The sequence below is a fragment of the Leptosomus discolor genome, chromosome 5 (genome assembly GCF_034619465.1).
Source record: "Leptosomus discolor isolate bLepDis1 chromosome 5, bLepDis1.hap2, whole genome shotgun sequence".
Lineage (NCBI taxonomy): Eukaryota > Metazoa > Chordata > Aves > Leptosomiformes > Leptosomidae > Leptosomus > Leptosomus discolor.
In genome coordinates, this window is record NC_141395.1 from 21,951,112 (window position 1) to 21,978,383 (window position 27,272).

Here is a 27,272-nt window from a genome sequence, read left to right on the forward strand (position 1 = left end):
TGGCCCTGTTTGGAAAGCCTTGATTCTTGCCAATGTTTTAGGCTGTTTGAAAAACCTGTAATCCATTTACCTCGTTGTGGGCTCTGTGGTGGTGTGAGCATCTTCAGAGCTGCTGAGAAAATGTTGAACATGGATTTGCTAAAGGGCAGCCACTGTGATCAGCTCAAAAATGGCAGATGACCTGCTGGTATGAGACACTACATTGATGGGCCCTACAGGCATATTTCCAGTGCCCCAGATGGCTAAAGAGTTGCTATGTATTAATTTCTGACCACAGTGAGGGCAAAGATTATATGTCACAAGTAGGGCTGTTTGATTTGCAGTAAAATCCAGAGATTTTTTTTTTTTTTAAAAAAAAAAAAAGGATCTTTTTACTTTTCTCCTCCTCCTTCATGTGGTGATTTAAAATAAAAAAAAAAATTAATGGAGACTTTGCTAGTGCTAATGAGCATTAGCCTCCAAGGATATGAGGGTCAGTGCTAACCATTTCTAGTTAATTCTGGGATTAAAATGATGTCATTTGGCATGATGAAAAGCAGTAAACGAAAAAGTTTATATGGTAGTTTTTCAATGGTTTTCATTGGTGCCCAGCGACAGGACAAGGGGCAACAGGCACAAACTGGAGCACAGGAAGTTCCGCCTTAACATGAGGAAAAACTTCTTTACTCTGAGGGTGGCAGAGCACTGGAACAGGCTGCCCAGGGAGGTTGTGGAGTCTCCTCCCCTGGAGATATTCAAAACCCGTCTGGATGCAATCCTGTGTGACCTGCTGTAGGTGAACCTGCTTTAGCAGGGGGTTGGACCAGATGATCTCCAGAGGTCACTTCCAACCGCTACCATGCTGTGATTCTGTGACTCTGTAATTAATTAGTAAGGTTCAAATGGCCAGTGAAGGAGAACAGAAAAACCTCTGTGAGTCAGTGGGGGCATTTTCCTTACTCTTTTATTAGAGGTTACTGTATCAGTGATCCTGCAGTTATGTTTCCAGTTGATGTGCCCAGGATGGTTTGTGCTTATAGTGGATCTGACCTGTTTGTATTTCTAAAGAGAAACTTTTACAGGGTGTGGAGTGCCCAGACAGTGGAGTCAGCATATTTTTAAGCTGTAATTTTATGAATGTGAGGAATTAGACATCTAGTGTGGAGCAGTGAGAATGGCTTCTGAAGTCTGGGGGTTTGGGGTTTTGTTTTCCATGGGGTTGATGGCAGGGTGGGATCCTTGTCTCTCTCTATGCAGCAGTGTGCCTGCTGTGATCACTGCGAAGATCAAGTGGTGCCCAACTGGCATTTACCTTCCTCAACCAGGGCAAAATTAATTTTTAGTTGGGGGGTGTTGTTGGTTTTGGGTTTTTTTAAACTTCGTTTTCTACTTATTCATCTGTTGTAATAGCGGCTGTCTTTGTCTAGTTGGCATTTGTTAAAAGGCAAGTGGGAAACCCAAATTGGTACTCATTCTTGATCAAATTTACATACTTGTGGTGAAAAGATGTTTCTTTCTATGCTCCAGGGGAGATGGGGGATCATTTTGCAAAGGGTTTCTTGACTGATCTCTGTGTTTGGGGTGGAATATGAGGCCTTGCTGAGACTGTTGTAAATGTGAAAAAAACAAGATCCAAAATGCAAACCAACACCTCCCTTCAGGGGGTACAGGACACTCAGAAATGCTTGTTGGCTTCAGGCAGATGATGCGGTATTTATGGGCCTGTGAAGGCTGAGTGCTTTCCACTCTGATGATCTGCAATAACCAATGTTATCTGAACTGCCTGGCTGTGGGCTTTTTGGTTTTGTTTTTAAATGTGGCTTTAGACTGTGAATGAGGAAGCTGCCTTTAAAAAGGTTCTTGAATTCTGAGTTTAATTCCCTTTTTTATGTTGTTCTTTCATTACTAGATCCAGAATAGATGGGGCTGCATTCGGCAAAAAATGCTTGTCTTAAATTTCTGTGTAATTGAATACCAGCTTTCGATTCAGCTATACTGGAATCCATTGGAAAAGCGTTTGTTCAGATTTACATGTTTTAAAGAGAAAAGTTGGCAATATACTCAGTTCTGCTCTCCTTACTCTTTCACAATAGTTCTTCGCTCTTAATTGCAGTACCTTATGCAATAAATAGTCCCATGGGTTTCAGTAAGACTGCTTAGGGAATCAAACACCACAGCATTAGCAGAAATGGAAAAAATGAATAGTGCTTTTAAGAAGTGCAACGTTTGGCAAAATACTCGTAATTTGTACATGTATCAAACATTAATTCTCTTTTATTTACTTCTGAATCTTTTAATTTATTATGGAAAACTGGTGAGAATTATGTTAATGATGCTTTTTATGGCACCTGGTGTGACACTTGGGATTCTATTGATTAAATTCTACTTTAAAATTTATTTTAATCTTGAAAACCAATTTTTATACTGCAAGCTTGAATTTGTTAACTTTTTGTATGAAAAGTAAATATCTCTTAAATTTGACCAGTTCCACCAAAGGCAATCACATGGACATGGCTCATGCACACTTGAATTGGTGGTCATGCCTGCTCAGTATTGCAGGCATATAAAATATTTCTGTTAAAAGTGCTTTATTTCCATTGAGTGTCCTAGTAGGAATTAACAATCCCTTGAGGGGATTTTTTTAAAGCTGCTTTTTTTTTTTTTTTTTTTTTTAAAGTGGCAAAAAGAGCACAAGAGCATATCAGGAAAGAGACCTTTGTGCTTTGGTTTTTTTAAGCTTTCTCTGTCCCTTCCTCCTTGACATAGCTGGCCAAGATCATCCTGTGTCTTGCAGCTGCGTAACCTGCACACATCCTTACTGTGTTTTGCTGTCTCTGTGGACAAGCTCTGGTTCGGGTCATGTGCTCATTCTTCCAGTGCATGTGAAAAATATAAGCAGCAAAGGAATAAAAATTTATATTCCTTTAGCGAATATCAGATTGAATCAGAAAATGTGTTTTGTTTTAGGTAATGGATATAACATCATCATTACAGTTCTCTTCTCTTTTTAAAATCTAGACAAACACTTTATCTGTGCTTTGTTCTGGATTTATTTAGGCTGTTCATTAGCCAGACGTCATTTTAAGAATGGCATTTAAGCAACCCAGCTGGTTTGCTTAGATTTAAATGAAGATCAGCTCAGCATGAAGCTTGTTAGAATTGCTTCTTGTGGAATTTTTCTAACTGGGACTTTTTAATCTGCTTTTGACTTTTACCAGATTAAATTTTTTTTTTTTTTTTGAATTAACATGTTTAGGGAACTGCCTTTCTATAGGAGTCATATCATGGCTATCTCATTCCTTCACTCAGCTGGAGAAAAGCAAAGCATAACTTGAAAGATGCGTGTTTAAAAACAAAACAAAAAAAAACACAGAAAGCCTCCACTGAACAAAAAACCCAAACCTTCCAAACAAACAAACCCAAATCAAGTCTTACTTCAAAGGAGGCTGACTTTGCAAGTGCCCAGAAAATCCATCTGAAACAATTTTTATTTTTGTTTTAGTGAATGTGTCTTGATGTTGCTGTTGATGTTGATGGTGAAGGCTGAGCTTGGGTTTCTCCATGAATGCGTGAAGCTGATGAAGTTGTCTCTCATTTCTTTTATTTGTTTTTATTCCACCTGCAGCATTCCTCTACCCTGTTTCTCCTTATAAGTAGAGGCTTGTAGGGCTTTGTAAAATTAGCTTGAACACTGATTGACATCCCCTTTACTGTCTGTCTTAGGCTTGCCTCTTGTCTGCCTCTATTGCTTTCTCTTCAGGAAATTATTTAAATTTCTTTAATTACTAAGACTGGAATTTTTGGGTTATTTCAGCTTTTTGGTGCAAACAGGGACATTCTCAGCCCGTCTGTTACATTGCTAGAAGTGTTTTACAACTTCTTCAGCACCTTTTTGGTTATCAGCTAACAGCAATGGCCAGCACTGGTTTGGTTATGTCAGTATTGAACTAGAGAATACAATTCTCACTTCTTCTTTTGTCACCTTATACTTCAAGTAATATACACATTTCCAGAGTAACTAGGTTGCAGTGTATTTACATATAACATATACAGAGCTTATATGCTTCTGTTTCATGAGCAGAAAACTGGACTGCTTTCTTCTCAAGCTTAGCAGTGAAACTGGTATTGTCAAAGCTCTTAACTCTAAAGCAGGGAATTTACACTTGATACAGTGCCATCACTTTGGTTGATGCTATGGAGCTAGTAGTATGGTTGCAATCTGCAGCTGCTACAGATTGTAACCAAACTTTTACAGAGTGTAATAAGGTGTTTGGGTTGTTTTTTCTGTTATAACATACAAGAATCAAATAGTGAGTTCACTGATGCGCTGTCTTTGGATATACTACTGCCCACCTCCCTTGCAAATAGCCATGAAAATTATTTCAGGCTATAGAATTGGTTTTCATGTGGGAATAGGATCAATATATCAAGAATTTTTCCTTGGGAAAAAAAGGTAGTCTGGTATCAGCTGTCTTTCTTTACCAAATGCTATTGCTGTAACCACTGTAACGTCACTTAGAACTTAATTCTCTTTAATCAGCTTTGCTGTCTTAAACATTGCAGAAGCAGCAGTTGTAGCTCAAAACAGTGCTTAAAATGTGGCTTGCATGTGGATAAGAATTCCGTGATTTTTAAGAGCTTGTGCTCATTCAGTTGGATAAATGTGGAACTATTTCTTAGCTACTGAGTGTGTTGTTTTGGTCCCTGCTGGCAAATGAAGTCATCGGAAATGGAAGTCTTTTAAGTGAAGTCAAGAGTTACGTAGTTCAAAGATGGCAGAAATTCATACTGTTCATATATGAATGTGATTCCTATAGAGACTTTATAGCTTTCATGGGGATTCTAGAGTTGGACTCATAGTCAGAAATAATTTAGTTTTTAGTGAGTAGAATGGTGGTCTTTGAGTGTATGTAATGTAAGCTATGTAATTCATCTCTAAAATGTATTGGAGACACCCAGTTTACAAACCGAATGAACTTATAGATTGATATTTGGATCTGTGAGATTTTAGCAGAAGAGTTTGAAGGAAGAGCAAAGTCTTTGAGGCATGGCTCAACACCATTTACACTTTATGGTTTAGAAAATTGTATTGACCAGGCAGTTTAAGTGCTTGCTGCCTTTAAGGGCTTTGTTTGCAATTTCCACTGTGCAAAAGGAGTCCTGAGGCAGTAGCTACTCTGAAAACTGATTTATGAAAAAGGCTCTGTTTGAAGGAGAATATTATGTGCTCCTCATCTCTGCAAGCTGCCCTGCTTTTTTTTCATTAGTTGGTGCTTCTCTAGGAGGCATTCCTGTCATGCTTTTGTTCTGTCCCTTTTTTTTTTTCACAACATGAAAGAAAATCCTCTGTTTCATGTGCTCTGTGGAGTTCCTTTCATCCTTCAAAGTGATATTGCTTACTTTGCGGTGTAATCGCCTGTATGAGCTTGCTTTTGGACTGTAAGGCTAAGTATTGTTTTTGTTGTCAGGGTTATAATGTTTGCTCATTTACTACATGTCATTGATTGATAACAGTAATGAAGTAAATAACTGAAGGGTTTCACTTGAGTTTTCATTCTTCTGTTTCTCACAGGTTCATTGCTAAACCATGTGCCTTAGGCCTTAAAGTCCAAGCCAATGGACCACAAAAAGCTCAACCTAATGCTATCCTGGAAAAAGTTTTCACAGCTATTACCAAGGTAGAGTATTTAACTAAAATATTTACCTTCTAAAGTGGGATATGGCACTATAAACTGTCTGAACAAAACAAAGCTAACTGCTAAATGCACTGCTGCATTTTTACAGCTAAAATCAGAACATAGAAATGTCAAGGTTGTCATTGGCACGCCAACTTAAGCAGTTGTGCATCCCTTTGTGACATCTCCTGTAAGCTTTTAATCAAAAAAAGTTGTTACAGAAACTCTTTGTAGGTGCCATTTGGCCACGTACTTTAATTTGCTTCTTATCTTTTAGAAATTTCCACAAAATCATTGTTCTTTTTTTGGGGGTGGTTGGTTGGTTGTTTTAAAAAAGAGCAAATAGTGATCCAGTGAGATTTGCCTTACTGTGTTGTCCATGAAACTTCACAGCTACTCCTTCTAGCGTGTAATGGGTTTGCATGGCAAGGCTTTGGTAGCAGCAGGGGCTACAGCTGTGGCATCTGTGAGAAGCTGCTGGAAGCTTCCCTTATGTCCGATAGAGCCAATGCCAGCCAGATCCAAGACAGACCCACCGCTGGCCACGGCCGAGCCCATCAGCGACGGTGGTAGCACCTCTGTGATAACGCATTTAAGAAGGGGAAAAACTTACTGTGCAAGAGCAATTGCAGCCAGAGAGTGGGAATATGTGAGAGAAACAACTCTGCAGGCACCAAGGTCAGTGAAGAAGGAGGGGAGCAGATGCTTCAGATGCCAGAGCAGAGATTCCCGTGCAACCTGTGGTGAAGACCATGGTGAGGCAGGCTGTCCCCCTGCAGCCCATAGAGGTCCACAGAGGAGCAGATGTCTGCCTACACCCCGTGGAGGACCCCACGCTGGAGCAGGTGGGTGCCCGAAGGGCTCTGTGATGCTATGGGAAGCCTGTCCTGGAGCAGGATCCTGCCAGGACCTGTGGAGACAGAAGAGCCCATGCTGGAGCAGGTTTGCTGACAGGACTTGTGGTCCTGTGGGGGACCCATGCTGGAGCAGTCTGTTCCTGAGGGACTGCACCCCGTGGAAGGGACCCACACTGGAGCAATTTGTGAAGAACTGCAGCTTGTGGGAAGGACTCACGTTGAAGAAGTTCATGGAGGACTGTCTCCTGTGGGGGGGACCCCACACTGGAACAGAGGAAGAGTGTGAGGAGTCCTCCCTCTGAAGAGGAAGGAGCAGCAGAGACAACGTGTGATGAACTGACCTCAACCCCCGTTCCCCATCCCCTGTGCTGCTTGGGGGGACGAGGTAGAGAGTTTGGTAATTAAAGTTAAGCCTGGGAGGAAGGGAGAGGTGGGGGCAAGGTGTCTTTTAAGATTTGATTTTATTTTTCATTACCCTTCTCTGATTTGATTGGTGATAAATTAGACTAATTTCCCCAAGATGAGTCTGTTTTGCTGTGGTGGTAATCGCTGAGTGATTTCCCTGTCCTTATCTCGATGCACGAGCCTCTTGTTACCTTTTCTCTCCCCTCTGCAGTTTCGGAGGGGAGTGATAGAGCAGCTTTCGTGGGCACCTGGCATCCAGCCAGGGTCAACCCACCATGTAGAGGAACTGCCTGAGCACAAGGAGCTGGTGGCTTACTGCTGTCTCAGCTGTTTATATTGTGATGAATGTCCTTTGGACTGGGTGGCAGGGATGGGGAGAGAAGCTAGAAAAGTGAGGGGAACTGACCAAATAATGTTTTAGAGCTTGCAGATTTTTTTTGTACAAGTTTTTCCCCCACCAGTTATGTCTGTCTCTACAGCTCTCACTGTGTGATATCTCAATGAAACCTGTATCATCCTGTCCATACTTTTGAAGCATTTTGGACTTTCCCCTAGCAGTGAACAGTGATCAGGTGTCCTTTAGTGTTCCATGAAGACCTCAATGCAATGGTCAGCCGCTTTGTAGCGGAAAGGCATGTGAAGGGCAAAGCCACTGTGATGCAGGAACTGCCCAGTCCCACCTTGGCTCCAGGCTGCACCTGGGCATGCCACAGCAAAGGCATGAGCCTAAATTTCAGAGAGTATTAGAGTCATAGAGTGCAAAATTTGGTTCAGTGTCAGGGACAGTGAAACATGCCATGGATCTGACTTGCTTGTGTGTCCTACCCTATCCTGAGATCACCATGGCACTTGGTGGTTTTTCTGTCCTGTTTTCAGGGAGGGAGTTGCATGTACCTGCTTCTAAAAGCTGCAGCACATGTGCTCTCAGCCAGACTCAGCTGGAGGAAGATTTTTTTTTTTTTAATTTTTCCTTGCAGAGTCTGCTAGTCAAACACATGGCCTGAGTATGTGAAGTGATCTAACTAATGCCTGTGAGTCACGGTAGGAGCTGGCATACACAGCTCCCAGCACCCAGAGTACAGAGACAAGTGGGAAGAACTCCAGAAGAAAGTATATACTTTCCTGCAAGAGTTTGGTATGGCTGTCTGGTAGCTCCTCTCAAAGACACTGCCCAGTTTAGCTAGCCGTGTTTTATTGAATCACGTGCAGTGTTTCTTGCTAGTCAAACTCCCAAGAGCTGCATCAATTGTTTGATTTTTCTAAAGTTACAGAGAATGGCTTTTCTTAACCTTCCTTTGAAAACCTAGTGCCTACTTTGGTTGACTAAAAAACTTTTTGGGTTTTTTTTTTTTGAGATAGATGGCAAATACTTCACTCTTCTTGTCTCATCCTTTCGTTCCCTTTCCTTCCTGCCTTTTTCTGGAGGCTGATAGATGAAACTTTAGCGTGACAAAAGCTTTGCTGTTTTACCTCTTGGAACATTTTAAAGAGTCTTCATTGTGGCAGCTCTTGTATCTCATTCAATGTATGTAACTGGCTTGCAGAAATAAAGCTTAAACCTACAGAATACAGATTGTGCAAAAGCTTTTCCTGTTTCTTTAAAAAAGAATGTGATCAGGAGAAATACATAAATAGTCCTCGTGCAGTACTGTATGCATAGAACTACTGCATGATTGGAAACATGGCCTGTACCAATCTTCTCTGTATAGTAGTCAGATTAAGGACAAACTCATTTTCTTTTGCCTTACTTTTGCACTGGTTTGCAGCTGCTCTCATGGAATGAGAGTTCCATATTTGCTGCTTCGGAGAATAATTGTGTGTAGCTAATTTTACATTAAAAAATTCTCTCTTCCTGCTGTCAAGGTGATTTTCCTTTTGAAGTATCACTTTAATGACCTCATTTTTTAACAGTAACATACACTAGCATGAGATATATCTTCTTTCCATGTCAGTCAAACAATCTACTACTGCAACAGTCGATAGGACAAAGATCCTCATGCAGGAAGATGGAACAGGTGTAGTGTGTGGCAGGCAGCATGATGTTTGTAAGCCCTGCTGCTCGAGAAATGCATGATATTTTATCCCAACTCATCATAATCTTCAAGTTTCAAGCAAGTTTTCATCCCATTGTCCCCTTTAAGTTTCTTATTACTAATAACCTGCACGTGATATTACACATATATCCTTCTGGATTAGTAATAGTCACTGTAAATATATTTTGATGTGGATATGCCAGCAAGAGATTTCTGTGACAGTAATTTTATTTCTATGTATCCATGTGTCTGACAGGCAGCCTGTAAGACCAGTGAGAGGCAATAACAGTGGTTCTAAATTTAAACTGGAGCTACTGCAGTTGGGCAAAGAAATCATTTTTGTCCTTCTTTGTTTTATAGCATCCAGATGAGAAGAGGTTGGAGGGCCTCTCTAAGCAGCTGGACTGGGATGTACGCAGCATTCAACGTTGGTTTCGACAAAGACGCAACCAGGAAAAGCCCAGCACACTTACGAAGTTCTGTGAGAGCATGTAAGGATGCATGTTGTCTTCTTGAATCTTTTTGAACCTGTGTCCTCATCAGTTTTCCCCTTTGTTCTTCACTGTTATTTTTGTAGACAGGTAGAAAACGATACAAATTCATAGAATATAACTTCTTGAATGAGAAAAACAGTTGTCTTTCTCCTGAAGGAGTCAGATTGTACTTTTTGTGTACTTTCAGTGGCGAAAAGCTTTCAGAAATCAGGAGATTATGATTCAATACTGTCAGGGTGCCAGCCTGATCATTTGAGACAAATTACCTGTTATTAGGGTGGGAAGCTGTCTTTACAGCACAACCTTTAGCTATACAATCTGACAGAGATCTGAGATGGAGGAGTAAAGATAAAAGCCAATTGGGTTGTTAAACCCCTTCTTTGTTTTTTCTCAAAGCTTGTCCCCCTTACTAGCCCATTTCCTTGGGTGCGCTGAACTCTGAGAAGCTAAAGGCTCCTGTGCTTTCTCTAGGAAGTTATTTTTCACCTTCACTTCTAAGGAATCTTTCCCAGCATCCAGCTGCTCTTCAAACTGGTTATCTACATAAAGGTTGTTTTTCTAATACAACTCCATTGGTTTTAGTATCTGAGTTCCATTTCCATGCCAGCTGCATGTAACGTGTTAGTTCTTAATCTGCATTGAAAGAGCATGGAAAATTAAATCTACTTAAAATATTTACATGTTTTTCTTAAAAGAGGACTGATAGACATTGAATTCATAACAAAACACAAAGAAAACACTAGTTTATTTCCAAGACTCAGTAATTCCAACACTCAGCCCTCTAGCACTGCTGAATGTTGTTTCTTTGATGTGGAAGGTCATGCGTTTAAGGCAAATTTTACATGCTTCAAGTCAAGAGACTTGGCAAATATTGCTAAGACCATAAACAAGTATTGGCCTTATTATGCCCTGTTCATCAAGTAGTTGTGTTATTGCTGGCTTAAACCTCTAGTTACACTTTTTGTTAGCGGGGAAAGAAGTGTTAGGTAGAAATGTCAGCAGAAATAGAGGAAGCCTGTTTAAGTTAGAAAGTAGATCTTAATTAATCTTGTTTTCCAAGTTTTGGAGTTTTATTATTCCTAACAATTCTGAAATGATTTCTTTAAGAAATTGCAAGTAAAGGAATACAAAAACACTGCAGACCGGCCAGAGAGACAGGGGAATGTGTGTATGTGTGTGTGCATATATATATATATATAAAAACATTGCAGAATATGCTGTTGTATCATTGATACAGATTTCCTAAATATATTTCATACTTTTTTGTTTTGTAGGTTTCCTAAGTATTTTACTTAAACTTTATTTTCCTGTGAAAGACATACAGGAAGGTTCATAATATGGTCCTGAATAAGTAATGTATTATGGCTTTTTTATTTTTTAAAGCCAAACCGAAGATGAAATGTTATTCATGTAGCAACTGATACTTACTTTCGACTAAGGACTGAATAGGAGAGGAATTAGAAGAGTTACTGTTAAGCATATTGTCTCTAGCTCAGATAATTAGAATCTTTTTATTTTAGAAGAAAGATAAATTGTCTAAAGATGATTGTCCTTTAATAAACAGAAGAACTTAACTGTCAGAATGCTTAAGTCCTTTCCTTGGTATTTACCGCTAAAATCCACCCTACTTAATATTTAATAAAGCCAAGCATGGGGAGATTATGGATAAACCTAGTTATCCTGTTATCCTGTTGCTAGCAGCTTGTGGTCTTAGAGTTGCTAATTTTTGAGATCAGAAGGGCAACCTTTTTTCTACAAGGGTTGTAGCTGTTAATGTATACGCTTGTCTGCTTAACTTGTACGAAAGGTTGGGGAAACTTGGAAAAAAGTTAAAACTGTATTACTGTTAGAGCTAGCATATTTGGGTGGTATGTTTGGCTGCTTCTATAACTCAGGTCAAAGACTTCACTCTCTTGCATTAGTGCCAGCACATTTGGGCCGACCTAGAGGTAGAAAAAACTTAAACATACCATGAAATAAAGGCACAGATAGGAAAGTTATGGGTGCTGAACTTGCTCCTTTCTGGCATGCATTATGGAAAAAGTGTGCAGATGAGAGCTATGAGTGCAAACTGGGAGGTAAAGTCAGGCTGTAATGAATGCCATTAACTTATGCTGACAGAATTAAGTGCCAGCTTCATTTAGAGAGGGCCATTGGGCATTACTGTAATATGTGTACATAATAGTGATGATAGTAGTTGTCCAGAAAGAAGCAAGGTGGCGTAAATAATAATAAGTGGATAGTTCAGCTTCTCTGTGCTTGTGGTTTGTAGAAGGTGCAGTGGGAATTGCCTCCCCATCTCTGTACGTACATGCTGCTGTGAGAATGTGCTGTTATCCAACTGACCATGTGTGCATTGCCCTGATGGCATTTCCAGTGGTGCAGTGTGTGCCACCAGCTGTCCTGTCACGCATGCTGGATGGAGTTGCTGGTAGGTAAGTCAGAACAGCACTGCGAAGCCAGGGATACCCTTTTTTCCCCTCGTGGGTTTTAAACAGGTGTCTAGTTAAATTTATCCATCAGGGCACTAAGCGAGATGCTTCACTTCAGTGTTTGGAGGAAAGAAGTCTTTTGTATGAGGTCTGTAGCCTCTTCACAGGTATTGAGTTAATGGGGTGGCTTTTTGGATGAAGAGTCTGTGTGTGGCAGCTGCTTCGGAGCTCTGGACTGCATAAAGGACATGTTCCCATGACAGTCATGGGAAAGGGAGCACTTCAAGTCTTCAGTAAGTGGGGCACCAGTGGAGGGTTTTGTAGCCCTGACAGAGAACAAAATGTGTTCTTATGTAATAAACAGGCACAGCAAGCAAAATGACGGTGATCCCCACCTACGCTTTCAACTGTTGAGCTGCTGTTGTCCTTCTAGTGAAGACTTCAGTCTTGCTGGCAACTGCATTGATTGACTGTGACTGGGGAGAAAAGTGACAGAACCCACAGCAAACGTGGAGCCGTTTAAAAAGAGCTACAACTCTTTTTACATGGAGACGATTCAATTTACTGCTAGAAAAAGTGTTCCTTGGGCACAGAGTGGCTTTTCCATGATGCAGAGGAGAAGGCAGCTGTGCCAGAAGGGCCGTAGGCCGTTTCTGACTGTCTTATCTTTCTTGCCAAATGAGTAGTGTGGTACTATCTAAGGTAGAGGAGCTTCAAAGGACAAAGGCTGAGAGTGAAACTCAATGATAAACGCACTTGGCAGGGAAGATTGACACCCAAGATCCAGGCCCAAACAGACCAAACCAGTAACCTTAATTATTAGATTCTTCTTGTCTGAGATTTCTTAGTTTCTCTAGCCCTTACCTTCTTTTCCTTTTCAAGAAACTTCAATTCTGATCCTAAACAGAGTGCAGAGGATTGCCAAAACCTAGACTTCTTTTTTTTTTTTTTCAAAATGGAATAATTCCTTTGCTGCCAGCCTTCATCAGATGTCCTGGGAATTACCAGATGGTGGTTATATGATGCAAAAGGCAGCAATAAAATCTCTTGTCTATAGACACTGTGTGTGCCACAGCATTGTAGTGAAAATAAATTACTTTTCAGGGACCTTAACTAGCAATCACCCCATAGAGTTTTGTGTGTCAAGAGAAGGCACCATTTGATTGTCAGAGCTGTGGAGACCACTAATGGTGAGACTTCAATGGCATCACATACCTGCTTAAGATTTCAGATACTATGGTGAGAAGTACCTATACAAAATATGAAATAGGTAATTTCACTAGGTGATGATTCATGATCTAGTATTAGTCAGAAAGGCAGTAATAAATGGGGTGCTGAGGGTTATTTTACGAGCAAGTCAGTGGGTTGTTTCTCAAGGATTTGGTGATTCTAACATGAAACTTGGAGTTAACCGGAGAGTGTTTGTAATCACTAGGAAAGGCATCCACCTAGTATAACATCAGATTGTAATGCTCAGGCACTTAGATTACTGTATTGGCTGCAGGCGAGAATCTTAGCTTTTCCATAGCTTTTCTTTCTCTTGTGGGATTTTAAGTAGTTTTGCTCCTTTCGTCAACTTGAAAGATCCAGGGTGCATAAAGGAGAAGAAAAAGTGGTGAACAGAGCGTGCAAAGTGGACTTTTCTACTGCCATGTGTTTCTGTTGGTTTTTATTCCTTTATCTCTGTCCCCATGGCACTACCTTTCCTATCAAGGAAAGACAAGCTTTCTTCTGAACACAAGGAAGGTGAGGTCCTTGTGCTCTTCACTTTGAGTATGCAGTGCACGAGAAAACACAGAAAGTAGATTACCGTGAATCTTTTCTGAAGCTTGTGTGGTTTCTGTGTTACTCATGGGAGAGTATCTGCAGTATTTTACAAGGCTATAAGTTGTTTCTGCAGAGGACTATCAATCTGTTTGTAATGTTGTATCTGAATATAGTAGAAAGGGAATTCCGGGCATGGAATAAGCTAGTGGGGAAAGGCCTTCAAGGTATGCTGGGAACAACTGGGAGGATGTCACTCTTGGAAGACCATGAATGGTGACTTTGCTGATTGCCAGACAGAATACAGGATCCAATAATGTCCTTGTTAATGTCTGACGTGTCAGAAAGCCAATGCAGTGGTGATTCCCAAACCAGTTACAGTCTCTTCCCAGTTTCAGTGTATTGCACTGCTGCTCACACTACCCGTGTGTAGGCATGTCAGCTTTTCTCAAAGACTAAATTGCATAGAAAAAGCAGGTGTCCTGTACTCCTCCCTTACTGTCCAGAGTAAAGAAAAGGAGCCTGTAATGCCCTAAGTTGTTAGCCTGGGACTCTGGAATGTCATCAGGCTCGTGACTTGTCTGTCCTGCAGCTATGTACATTTAAGCAAGCTGTTTATTAGGGACGTTACCATTGTTTCCAAGGAGTGGCTGGCGGAAGCATATGGCTGAGAGAGTTTTTTGAGTTTATGCAACAGTCAGCATGTGAAAACATGGAAATGTGCGACTAAAGACACAAAGATATTTTTTTTCCTCATTCTTCTCTAAAAGAAGCTTGGTTACTAAAGTTCTGTAAGTAGGATGTCTTTTAGTTTTGATGTAGGGGAGAGAAGACTCTCTGCCTCATCTCCTAGCCGGAACGTACTCCTTTTCCTAAGGAAACTGTGTTTATGCATATTGCTTTTGGGGAGATTTTATCTATCTATAGCTGTGTATATAGTGTGTGCACATGTGTGCACATGGATAGAGATAGATAGAGACAGATATATACAAAATTTTTTTTTTTTTGCTTGTCATGCACATTTGTGTGAAAATTTTATGGACAGTTTGCAACTTCTTGGCCATGGACTTCTGGACAAACAGAGTAATTCTTTCCTACAAAATTGTACTAGAAAAATGGCTATGCGAAGGAAAGAAATTGAGACAGCTGCTTGGTTGTTGAAATTTTGAACTGTGCTGATACGAATCTTAATGCACATAAAAGAATTCATCAATCTGTGCTTTGTGTGTAGCAGTAAAGCACTAGAAAATAAACAGGCATCAAAAAGCTTCTAGCTCTGAATTTTTAATAGACTCAGGCCCTCTTAAGTCAGCTTCTAAAGCACTGCTGAATACAATGATCTTTGAGATGCAAGGAAAAATATGTGGTAAATGGTATTATGGGTCCATTTAATTCTGATTTGTGAATACAGGTTTTCAGCTGCCTCAGTGCTACATGTAACAGAGGACTAACCAGTGTTTCAAAAACCAGAAGAGAGAACAAGGGGATGGGTCTGTAAATCTGTGCTATGTGCTCTGGGGCAAGTGTGATAGTTACTGTCCAATAGCCATAGAATTGCCAAATCTCCTCGTATTCATCTGCTGTTTTCCAAGGGACATGAATGTCTGTTCTCTGTTCCTCCTTGCTCTCTCACAGGTACAAGGCATAACCTCTCCCCTGCTGCTCTGGTCTGTTCAGATCTAAAGCACTGGTAACTCAACCCGCTGCTTGGTGAAAGGGAAACTGCACACCTAAACTAGTATGCTGATAAAAAGTCAGAGGTTTTCCTTGCTATTATAGAATAATAGAATAGTTTGGGTTGGAAGGGACCTTTAAAGGTCGTCTAGTCCAAACACGAGAGCTCAGCCTCGTCCAACCTGACCTTGAATGTTTCCAGGGATGGGGCTTCTACCACCTCTGTGGGCAGCCTGTCCCAGTTTTCCACCACCCTCACTGTAAAAAATTTCTCCCTAATATCTAGCCTAAATCTACCCTCTTTTAGTTTAAAACCATTACTCCTTGCCCTATTGCAACAGGCCCTGCTAGAAAGATTGCTGCCTTTAAGTGCTGAAAGGCTGCTACAAGGTCTCCCTGGAGCCTTCTTTTCTCCAGGCTGAACAACCCCAACTCTCTCAGCCTTTTCAAATTAGTTATCTGAGGAATTACTCTCACTTAACATAAATCTTTATGGCTGACAGGATTTCTTGTTGTTGGAACGAACTATTTTATTTTTATTTTTATTTTTTATTATAACACACACACACAGAGCCATGTCCACAGTTGTTGTTTTTTCCATGTGAAGTCCTTGTTGGTTTGTACTAGTTGTGCTTGAAAGACCAGTTAAAGTTGAGTCTGACAGCATTCATCAGAAGTAAGGACCACTTTAATTGTGTTTTCTGAAGGTCTTTATTGATTACTTATTTATTCTTTACTAAATGTCATGTAACTAAGTAATGTGTATTTTTCCATTAAAAGATATGAGAACTTGATGTCAATGAATCCTGATTGATAGCAGTATGTCATAAAACTGCTGGTGAAAGTAAATTGGTGGCTCTTAAATAGCCATAAATTGCTTGTAAAGCAAGAAGCGTGTTCTTGTTTGGTTTGGTTTTTAACCACTAGAAGAAGGGAGGCATAAACCTGCTGTGTGATTTCTAAGGTAGTAATACTAGAGAAAGAACAATTAATAACAAAAATGGATTCTTGGTGTTGTCAAACTTGTGACGTTCTATTATTCTTTTTGTATGTTAAGTGCCTCTAAAAACAGCAGCTTGAAGATCAAAGAATCATGGAATGGTCTGGATTGGAAGGGACCTTAAAGATCATCTGGTTCCAACCCCCTTACCATGGGCAGGGACACCTTCCACTAGACCAGGTTGCTCAAAGCCCCATCCAGCCTGGCCTTGAACACTGCCAGGGAGGGGGCAGCCACAGCTTCTCTGGGCAACCTCTTCCAGTGTCTCACCACCCTTGTAGTGAAGAACTTTTTCCTAATATCTAATGTAGATTGGCCCCATTTCAGTTTGAAACAGTCACCCCTTGTCCTATCACCACACTCCCTGATCAAGAGTCCCTCCCCACCTTTCCTGTAGGCTCCCTTTAAGTACTGGAAGGCCGCTAGAAGGTCTCCCCAGAGTCTTCTCTTCTCCAGGCTGAACAACTCCAACTCTTTCAGACTGTCCTCATAGGGGAGGTGCTCCAGCCCCCTGATCATCTTCATGGCCCTCTTCTGGACCCGCTGAAGCAGGTCCATGTTGTCCTTATGCTTGTGGCCCCAGAGCTGAAAGCAGTAGTGCAGGTGGGGTCTCACCAGAGCAGAGTAGGGGGGAGAATCGCCTCCCTCGACCTGCTGGCCACACTACTTTTGATGTAGCCCAAGATGCGATTGGCTTTCTGGGCTACGAACGCACACTGCTGGCTCATACTCAATTTTTCATCCACCAGCGCCCCCAAGTCCTTCTCCACAGGGCTGCTCTCGATCCACTCATCATCCAGCTCATATCTGTGCTTGGGATTGCCCTGACTCAGGTGCAGGACCTTGCACTTGGCCATGTTGAACTTCATGAGGTTTGCATGGCCCCACCTCTCCAGCCTGTCAAGGTCCCTCTGGATGGCCTCCCTTCCCCCCAGTGTGTCGACCACAGGATCTGAGCTCTTATTTACTTGAAAGAAAGTTAACATCTAAGAAAGTCACCTTTGCCTTCACAATGGAACCAAAGGCTGCACCTTCACTGTCATGCTCCATTTTGCCCCAGGCTGTCTCATCTCCCAAGGCCTGCACTTCATGAATACTGATTTGCTACTGGACCCCCCTCTGTGGTGAGGCTGCTACCTCTTGCCAAAAGGGAATGCAGGCAGTATTGAAAGGATAATTCATTGAAAAGACAATTCGCTCCAGCGTTTCCTTCAGACAGATGATATGGATATAAAGTTTGCCAAATCTGACTCTTCCAGCTGGGATAGTCTTGTTATCCAAGCAGGGCTAGTGCCTCGACTTTGTGCCATAGGACAGGCAGCACATGCTTGGTCTCAGGCTATAGGAACACCATTCCGACAAGATGCAATGCCTCAGTCTTAGTATTTCAGAAGTGTGAATCCTTCTTGCAGGGACAGAAGAAAGGAAAGGGGGGGTGACAAAAAACCCCACAAACCCTCATAATATTTCAGAGCTGTATTTCATATGAATGTAAAGCAGATTCTGGGCACATGCTATCCAGTGTTCCAGCCCTGAACATTGTGGATATTAGCCCATCCAAACTAGTTGGTCTCTTGTAACCTTGAACTGTATGAAGTGTCTGGGTAAGGATTCATACATCAGGTGATACAGGTTTAATAATGGTCTTAGTGTAAGGCAAGGGGAAACAACAAAGGCTAGCTTTTATACTACTTAGGGAAAGCTGTCCTTGAAGGCAATAGAACTGTTACTGGTGAAACCTTTATAAAGCTGGGTTGCCTGTCACTATTTCTTATTGTGCTGCTAGACTGAGCAGAACCAACTGTTTCATTGCCATTCTAAATTAAAATTTTCATTAAATGTAATGTAAAAGTATGTTACTTTGCACATGCAAATAGTGGCACAGTGGCTGTAGATGCTACAAGGCTTGTGCAGGAGATCAGAGGGACAATGGAAAAAGAGAGAGGGTTGCCTTAGTACAAGGTAGAAGTGTATGGAAATGATGACTTGTATAAAGAAAAGAAATGGAGAACAGCAACTGCCTATGTCATTGTGCAAGAACCATTGTGCAAGAGATATTAAATGAAAAAGAAAAGGAGCATATTCAAAATTGAAGTGAAAACAGTTTTTCACACTCTTGGTAATTAAACAGGATTTCATGTTTCTGTCGTGGAATTCGTTGGTCTCCTGAGGCAATAATTCAGCAGTAATTTTTAATTAAAGAGATTTTTTTATTTACTTGGGCAACCAGAATATTTGGCATTGTCCTCGTAAATAGATTGTACCCGTTGTTTGCTTAGAAAACTTGTGAAGACTAATCTGAAGTCTTTAACTATAAAATATCACATATGCTGAAACTGGAATATAGAGGTAAGGAAGAGAACAGCCATGTGAGCAAATGGCATTTGTGGCATGAAGAGCATAGCAGGGAGTAGGGGCTCAGGTGTTGGCAGTCAGATTTGTGAGGCAGCTTGGTGAGGGAGGACATAGGTTTTCAGTGAGATGTGGAAGGAGTTGGAGGCTTTGAAACTGTTCCAGAACAGGGAAGATGTGACCTTTGCTGAGTGCAAGAAAAGTTTATTATAGCTGCAGGTCATAGGGAAGTTGAGATAAGTCATGGATGCCAAAAAGAGGATTCTTGATTGAAGTCATCTAGCAAGCGGCAACTAAAGTGTAGAGAGTAGGAAGGACAGTCTGGTAATTGTTATCTATAGTAAGCATGTAAAATACTGCAATTTTATCACAGTACTGTACAAGTTACATCTAAACTCTGGGATAGATACATTCAAGGACCTATTATTCTCTTAAGAGTATTATATCTAATAATATCACGGAAAAGGAAGAAAGATGTGCTTGAATGCAAGGCCTCAGTAGAAGGTAAAAGAGAATGAGGCATCTATACTGACGCTTATGTCAGGGAAACTAGTACTGTGCAAAAAGGCCTGGGGTCATGTTTGGATGTATAAAGCAAAGACAGAAATCCTGCTCCATGTTACAGCTCCTTGAGAGTAGCACTCAGTAGCTCTGTAGATTACTGATTCCTTTGTCTGATACCAGGTTACACTAAGTAGAATTTCTGTTTCTCTCTAAGCTACACGTCAAGTCAGTGCAGGAGAGTATTGGTGAAGCTTTTTATATAGTGTAAATATGCTTTTTCGTATGATGTTGTTCAGAGCTGCTTCACTGTTGGCTTCCCTGCTCCAAGAGAAAGAGGGTAAGAAGTACTGATTGCCTAGAGTTAACATAAAATATAGTCACTTGTAGTTTGAGTCCCTGGGCACATAAATACGTTAATGGCTGGCAAGCTGTCCTAATTTTAAAGTTGTGAGAACACAGTGCAGCCACTGACAGCAATTTTAATTCTGCTGTAACACTTGCTCTCTGGTGAATCAGGACTAAACATCTTGCACATACCTCCTCTCCAACACACAGCTTGCTCAGCACTCACACTTCCAAAGGCAGAGTCTGGGCAATCACGCCCAGCAGCTACAGTGTGGTTTGTTGTGAGTTTATGCCTCCAGCTTTGCCTCTCAGCGCATCTGTATTAGGCTCTGGACTACTCACACTTCTTTGGTGTCCAGGCTGGATAAGTAGCTTAATTATACATCCTTTTATGATTTCATTATGTGCTTTGTGCTGTGGTGTACTTGCACAGGCTGGCTTAGGCTGTAGTTCAGCAGCACAGGCTACTATTGCAGCTATAGTAAGCAGTAAAGGCCACCTCCCTGACCTCTGCTTCCTTGCCCTCCCATTTGCCCTGCCCTGTGCCAGACAGCTGTACAGGTGTTTCATAGGGCAGCACACTATACTTACTGGTGTTAAAGGTCGCCCTACATAAAAACATAGGGTGCTTGTCAGTCACATTTTCCTGTTGCGGGTCACACGGTGGTCACATAAGCATGCTGGAGTACTGTTGCTTATGGTAATGGGGAATACGTACGCATCTGAGTAACAGAAGGGAAACTGGGGAGGCATGGGCAGTACTTGCATTCAGTGTGAAAGCTCAGGTTTTGGTGTGGTGGAGGGGAGAAGGGAGGGAAATTGCTGCAGGCACCTGGCGCCTTCTGATGTGGCAGGATGGGAGACGTAGTGTGGTGGAGCAGGGCATGGTGTGCCATGCAGTGCTCTAAGTGCATCTCTTCCTGCTGACAGCTCTATACAAGTCCTTAGATTAACACTGGCTAAGATAATGATTGCTTTTCTGCTGAACAGGTGCTCCTATGGCTATGTTTACACCCTTTATCTAACTCTTCCTATCATTATTTCTCAATTTTGAATACTAAAATACTGGTTCTGGCTCTGCTCTTGTTGCCCTGCTATTCGACTGCATTACAATGCTGAACCATCTGGTGAAGGGGAAGGGGGGAGCAGACTTCTTGCAACTCTGTAGTATGCTGCTCAAGAGGCTCCAGTTAGTTCATGAGTAGTAACAGACCCCAGAATTAGGCAAGGCTGGCAGTTTCCCTTGTGATTCCTTTCCTGGCACATCTGCCATGCTCACATGTGAATCTGGTCTATGATCTCTGTTTTCTCTTTTTAAGCTGGGCCTCAGGACATCTCTGTGCCCAAACATGGGATTAGGGGGAAGTTAAAACATTGGTTAAGTGTCAGGAATTGACAGTCCTCTTCCCATGCTGTTCCGCTGGAGCAGACAGGCAAAGATGTCCATGCCATGTCCTCGGACTATGCTCACTGTATTTTTAGACTGTGCTGTAAGCACTTTTCATTTTGCATCTTATGAAATCCTCCTCTTCCCTCAAATTGGATTACTTAAAACTTTGAATTCCCTGCCCTTACTGCCTTCTGTGACACAGTTTTTAACACAATTAATAAATTTAAATTAACTCATGTGCTGGTCCTGGAAAGACACCATCACTTAACATTATCATTGAACATTAAGCAAGGTTATAATAAATTAACTAAGTTTCCATTCCCTTGCGGTTTGTCTGCGCTCATCATTATTTTATGTTATGGAAATTAAATAATTCTTCCCTAAGTTCTAGTTAATGTGAACACCAGTTCAAAATCACAGTCGCAATATAACAATTAAAGGCAACTAAAGGAAAACTGCAAAGACTGCAGTAGCTGCTGCTTTCTTATGCTCCACATGCCTTGAATTGTCTAGCTCTAGATTATGGAAGAGACCAACTGCCTTCTTTGGTCAGCATTGGCTTTAAATTAAGTTGCCAAACACTACAGACAAGTGGCTTGAAAGTGAAGGAATGTGGAGACAGAGCTGGGATTTTTCAGAGGAGTGTAGGGGATGTATGGCCAAGAAAGCAGGGGCTCAGTCTGGGATGCTGGGATTCAAGACTACTTTTGATATTTAGTAGATGGAAGTCACAGGGCCTAAAAACTGACTCTTGATGGTTTGGGGAGGATCTTCTGTGCATTCAGCACAGGGTGTTCGCCCAGTTTCTCTTGTTCTACTTGAAGCATTGGGCTGCTTCTTCTTTACCATTTGTTAGTGTATTTGTGATGCTGATCTCTCCTAAGTGGTAGATTTCAGGTACTGATATCTCTTGTTCTCTTGATAAAAATTTTTCATTGATGCCAAAATTTGAGGTCTTGCTTTATTTCTCTTAAATGAAACTTTCCAATAATAAACCCATTCTTGCCCAAGTAGAATAGCAAATAGTGTAAAATAGTTATTATGTATTGATAGTGAAGTTTTAATTTACTTCTTAGATCTGTAAAGTGCTTGTAAGTTCATTTCATCTGTGATGCTGGATTTACAAGCTGAGTGGGAGCTGGGAAAGGCAGCATAAACATTTCCTCCCTTTCAAAACATATTCTGCTCTTTTCATTGTTTTTATCCTGTATGTTTGCCGTTTGCTTCATTTATGTGCCTTAGTGGTTACTTGTGCAATTTTTGCCTTGTACTTTTTACCTCCTTATTGCTTTGTCTTTTCCTAGAAAGTTCTTTGTTCTGTTTCTAAGATGTTAATTTTGTTACCAATCCAAACTAGGCTTTTGTTCAACCTGTTATGTATTTTTAGTATGAAAGCGGCATGAGCAATGTTTGCTTAGGCTGTAATAACTTTCTGAAATACATTAGAAGCATGTATTTATTCATGAAGAGTTACTGTCAAATTCAGAATAAATTCTCCAATCTTCTGTGGTTGCAAATATTTGGATCTTCAGTAAATGCAGATATGCACCAAGTTCTACTCTTATTTTCATTTAAAAAAGAAAGACAAAGATGAACAAAATGCTAATTTAGAAGCATACCCTTCTTACTTCCATTTCTTCTGTCTTCAGAGTTGTTAGCTGTTCTGCATGTTCTAGCACTAGCAAATCGTGTTTGCCAGATTCACACTGACCCCATACAGATTTGCTCTTCAGGGGTGCCTTTTGCAGCAGGTTGTTCTCTTCCACAGGAGACTGCAAACTACACAGACTCAGTAATCCAAAACTATTAGGTATCTTTCCCTATTTCAGTCTCTACCAAAAGAAAGAAGCTTCAGTATGACTTGTTCTCTACAGGTTGCTAGTCACAATCAACCCGTATCAAAATACCTTACTTGCTGAAGGGTAGTGGCAGTAAGGGTTTTTTTTAATACACGGCAATGAATTAACTGGCATGCAAGTCCTTACTCCTCTCTTCTCCCTCATATTTATGTTGTTACACAGTTTTATGCTACTTTTGATTACCTTTCATTTTATAGATACATGGACTGTGTGCGTCTGTTCACTGAGACACAGAGTTACAGAAGAGAATTAGCTTCCACATTATTTAATATTTTTCCCTTTTCCCAGGCATTTAACCACAAGGTTTTCTGTGTTAGTAAGTTGTCCAATAACATACTTTCATGCTTTTTAGAGAAAGTTGAACTGAGTATTTTCTTCAGGTGTAAATAATTTGTAAGCTATTGTGACAGCTTGTCATATGCTGTTCTGACTTTTTTTTTTCTTCCTCCATTTTCATCGCTGAGAGCTGAAAGCTCTAAACTAACGTGGGTCAAGATGATGCCTGCCTAATACTGTGTTTGTACAGCTATCTATCAAAATGCTTTTGTGGAAAGATTTCCCCTATACCTACATGGAAACAAATTTTTGATTGGCAGGATAGTTTTTGTGATATTTGAGCATAACATCATATGTATGTCCAGGACAGCAAGGTAGGCATCACTGCAGTATTGTTAGGCTCAAAAGAGGCAAGCGGTGGCCTGTAGCTGAATAGGTGTTGCCTGTGGCCTCAACAAGAACATGTACGCAGTGCTGGTGGAGGTGAGAAACTTGCTAGTTCCCCTAATGCTTTTTGGGATGATGCTATGGTAGTTGTTAGTGTAAGCACAGCATATAATAACCCAATGTTCAATATAGCCTCTGTCTTCTCCTGCTTCAATGTCTCACCAGGGTGGGTGTACACAGACCTGCTGTGGCAGAACACAGAGCCCAGGCTGCAATGGAGACCTTTCTGACAACTTCGTCTATATGCTACGTTTTTCACTTCACATGCATTCATGTGATTCCTCTCATTCCGTTTTACTGATCTCATTAGTATGACAGGCCCTTCTGTTTGTATTGACTGGTGCCCAGCTTTTGCTCATTCAGAGATCCTTTGTTTTTCACTTCCCTGAAGTTCAGGAAACTGGCAGCTGAAAAAAACATGAGTATGTGAGAGTTAAATTTTGTTATGGATTTCTCCAGAGGAGTCAAGTAATGCATCAGCTGATGTAGTCCCTGTTACTTGCAGGTTAAATCTTCTAGGATCAGGCCCTGAAACAGGCTGAAATTGTGGCTATCAGGCTATTGGGCTTCTGGCTTCTTTAGTTTTATTCTTGCTCCTCTGACAGCACTTTTGCATGAAAAATAGTACAAAAATTTCCTGTCCCTGTTTCTTTGTGGCGTGCTTGGAATACTGAAGGATAATATATTAAATATTTAAAAATAAAAAGCGCGCCAAAACCAACCTTCATTGTAACAAGCATCTTACAGTGTTTTTTCTCAAGTTTTGGTGATGCAACAAATAATGACTGGGAGGTAGGGAAAGGGGAGGAACAGAAACGGCTAAATGTACTTCTTCAGGATGAAAAAGGGAAAATAAAATTAATGACAAGGCGAGGGTTGAATGGACTGCTACAAACTTTGCTTCTTCTCCTATATCAACTATGACAGCACTGCAACTCCTGCTTAGAAGATGGTCTGGTTTATCATCTGAAATGAAAGTACAGAATGTGAAAAAACTGCAAACCCTCCCCAGAATACTGATCTATAACTGTGTAATATCAAGGGTGTGTGGTTGCTGTGCACAAACTCAGTGTGTGTTGCACAGATCAAAGTATGCTGCACAGCTGGGTGGTTTCTTCAGGGAAATGGAGAAACAACCCCAACACCTAGCCTAGTACTGGAAAGATCAATACCCATAAGGGATCAGCGTCTGCTTTAGCAGGCTAAAAACCAATCTGAGGCATTTGACTTAATGTTACAGGAAAGTAACATTCAGCATGAGAAAAAAAAAAAAAGGAAACGGCTAATACAAGTTGGTCTAAGAAGACAATTACCTGTCACAGAAGTGGCATTATGCACATATGATGACCTCATGGCTAGGACAACACTGTTAGGTGAAAAGCAAATGCAATCTGAAAGATTTCAAGTTTTTATTCCTCTAGAACTAGAAAAAGAGTGGGACAGTGAATGGCTGTTGTGATATACACAGGGGACCTGAAAGGCCATGTTTGGCAGTGACATCTGTTTTTTTCTGTGTGCTCTTCCTGTGAGCTTTCCAGATAGTAGTACCTCTTTGTAGGGCAAGATTTGTCAATACTAATAGATCTCTGAGGTCTTATCAGAGCTTTATTTCATGTAGTCCTCGAAGCACTCAGAAGAGAACAGTTGCATAACCATTAAACAGAACCTATGTAACTTAGGAGGAATTACCAAAATATCTATTGTATTATGCATCTTTTCTGGTCTAATTATATAAACATGCTTTATTATTTATAAAACTGCATCACTTCAAAATTTAGTACTATGTTTCCTTTTTTCTGCACTACTAAATTTTGCTCTTACGACTTTTAGAGCTGCATTTTGAGCATACAGATTTAGGACAGGACTAGTCTCAAGTGGCACTGTAACATTAAATATTAAATAACTGATTCAAACTGCAGCCAAGAGAAAAATCAGATGACAGTCAAATCTTAAGCCAGAAAGCTGAAGTGGAAAGCAATACAGATTTCTCAATTTATCATAGCTGCTATTTTGCACATCTTAGTAAGGTGTACTTAACTGTCTCCTTCCTCAAATAACTTCTGCTTAACCATAATGCAGGAACTATTTACCATTTGCATGGTTGCCCCAGTCTAACTCAACAGCAGTACCATGCCAAAAAGGGCAAGAAGATTTTTATTTGTTTATTTAGTTTTAATTAACATTCTTTACATCCGCTTGCATCTGCCAGGCTTTGCAGAAATGCAGCAAATTATCATTATGGAAATCCTGGGAGGCAGCAAATTGGGGCAGTGGAGCTACTGCCATCAACCATGTTGTCACACTTGCAGCTTTGTATGGGACTAATTATCAGGAATGAAAATAAGTAAAGATTTAGTGGAGGGTACAGACTGTTTGAAGCAGAGTTGCACTTCTGTCTTGTTTCAGAACCATTTGAAAGTAAGCCATGGGGCCGTCCTACATGCTAATTTGGTTTCTGATCTACTCTATGTTTGGGTTTTCAGTGTGTAGGTCTGTCATGATCTAAGCATGTACAGATGTAGGATTTAATAAAGCTCTTAGTTTATTTTAAAAGAGCTTTATTAGGTGAAGAAGATTGTGAGATTGGAACTTGGAGCAGAAATTCTTTAGGAGATCTCTCTGAAAATTTGAAAATGAAAACATACATCCATGTGCACCAGGCTGAATGCTGAGACTGTGCCACCTCGGTTATCAAATCACCTTCACCCTGTCTTATTTTAGTTCTGCCTGGAAAAGAGTTGGAACTCTGATTTTCTAAATTCCTTAAAAAGCTGATGTCTCAAAAGATGCTGGCAATTTGTTGCTTTACTCTTCTAAGTAGTGATGCAGGCTGTGAAGTATTCCAGTCATCCACCATAATCCCCTAGCAGTCCTGTGGGATAGTACTGCTCGCTGCTTTTGTGTGTTAGGGCTTTGGTGAGGGAAGGCAAAACATCCAAAAAGATTGCTCAGAATGAAACACAGTAACACCTGAATTGTTGTGTGTCTGATATAAAAGCATGGTTTTATGTAAGATTAACTACTGTAAGATTAAGTCTTAATACTGTAAGATCAATGCTTGTGATACAATACAAAAGGTCTTAAGCTTGAATTTGTAAGACCATTAAATATTTAGGGTGATAGTAGTCCTCCTACATTTTGGATGGATTAAGCATTATTTTTCTGTACTCTGTTTTGTATTTTTACATGGTTTATTGCCTAAAAAATATTATCTTTGTGAGGATTTTTTTGTTGTTTTAGGGGAGAAGGGTTGCTGTTTGTTTGTTGGTGTTTGTTTTTAACCTAAAGTGAGCTGTAGGTTGGTAGACAATGTGACAGATGTTAAGAAGTTGATCCAGAAGTTCGGAGTCCATTGATTTTGGGATCATCCTCTAAATATGTCTCCTTAGACGGAACCATCTAGAAGGAATGCATACCTCTGGCTATGTTAGGAGCAGCATTAATTGGATTGTTACCCTGACTGAATCAGAAATTTGAAGGCTCTGATACAGTGTTCGGGGGAGCAGAGAAATGCAATGTGAGGATAAAACATGGTCTACTTTAAGTCACAGTGGGCGTGTGGGGAATTTAACAATGCTTCCCATTTAAAAGAAATAAATATTCAGTATTGTTTAAACTTAGCCTCAAAAATGCTCCTTTGAGCACTCTCACAGTGAATGTATGCTTCACAGCCACAGGAAATCATTGCAACAAAAACAGTTTTCAGTCTCAGATAACTATTGCAATAGCCCAGCTATCTGCTTGCCCAGTTCAGTCAGATGGTGGGGATTAAAATGGAGAACAAGA

General features: G+C 40.7%; 1 protein-coding gene across 1 annotated transcript in view; it reads left to right on the forward strand.

The window, feature by feature from the left end:
- Positions 1 to 27,272, forward strand: part of CERS6 (ceramide synthase 6) — a 130,124-nt gene that overhangs the window by 34,094 nt on the left and 68,758 nt on the right. Inside the window, exons 2-3 of the mRNA XM_086465516.1 lie at positions 5,552 to 5,657; positions 9,310 to 9,440. Coding sequence (XP_086321642.1) covers positions 5,552 to 5,657; positions 9,310 to 9,440 — 237 coding nt within the window. The remainder of the gene's footprint in view (positions 1 to 5,551; positions 5,658 to 9,309; positions 9,441 to 27,272) is intronic.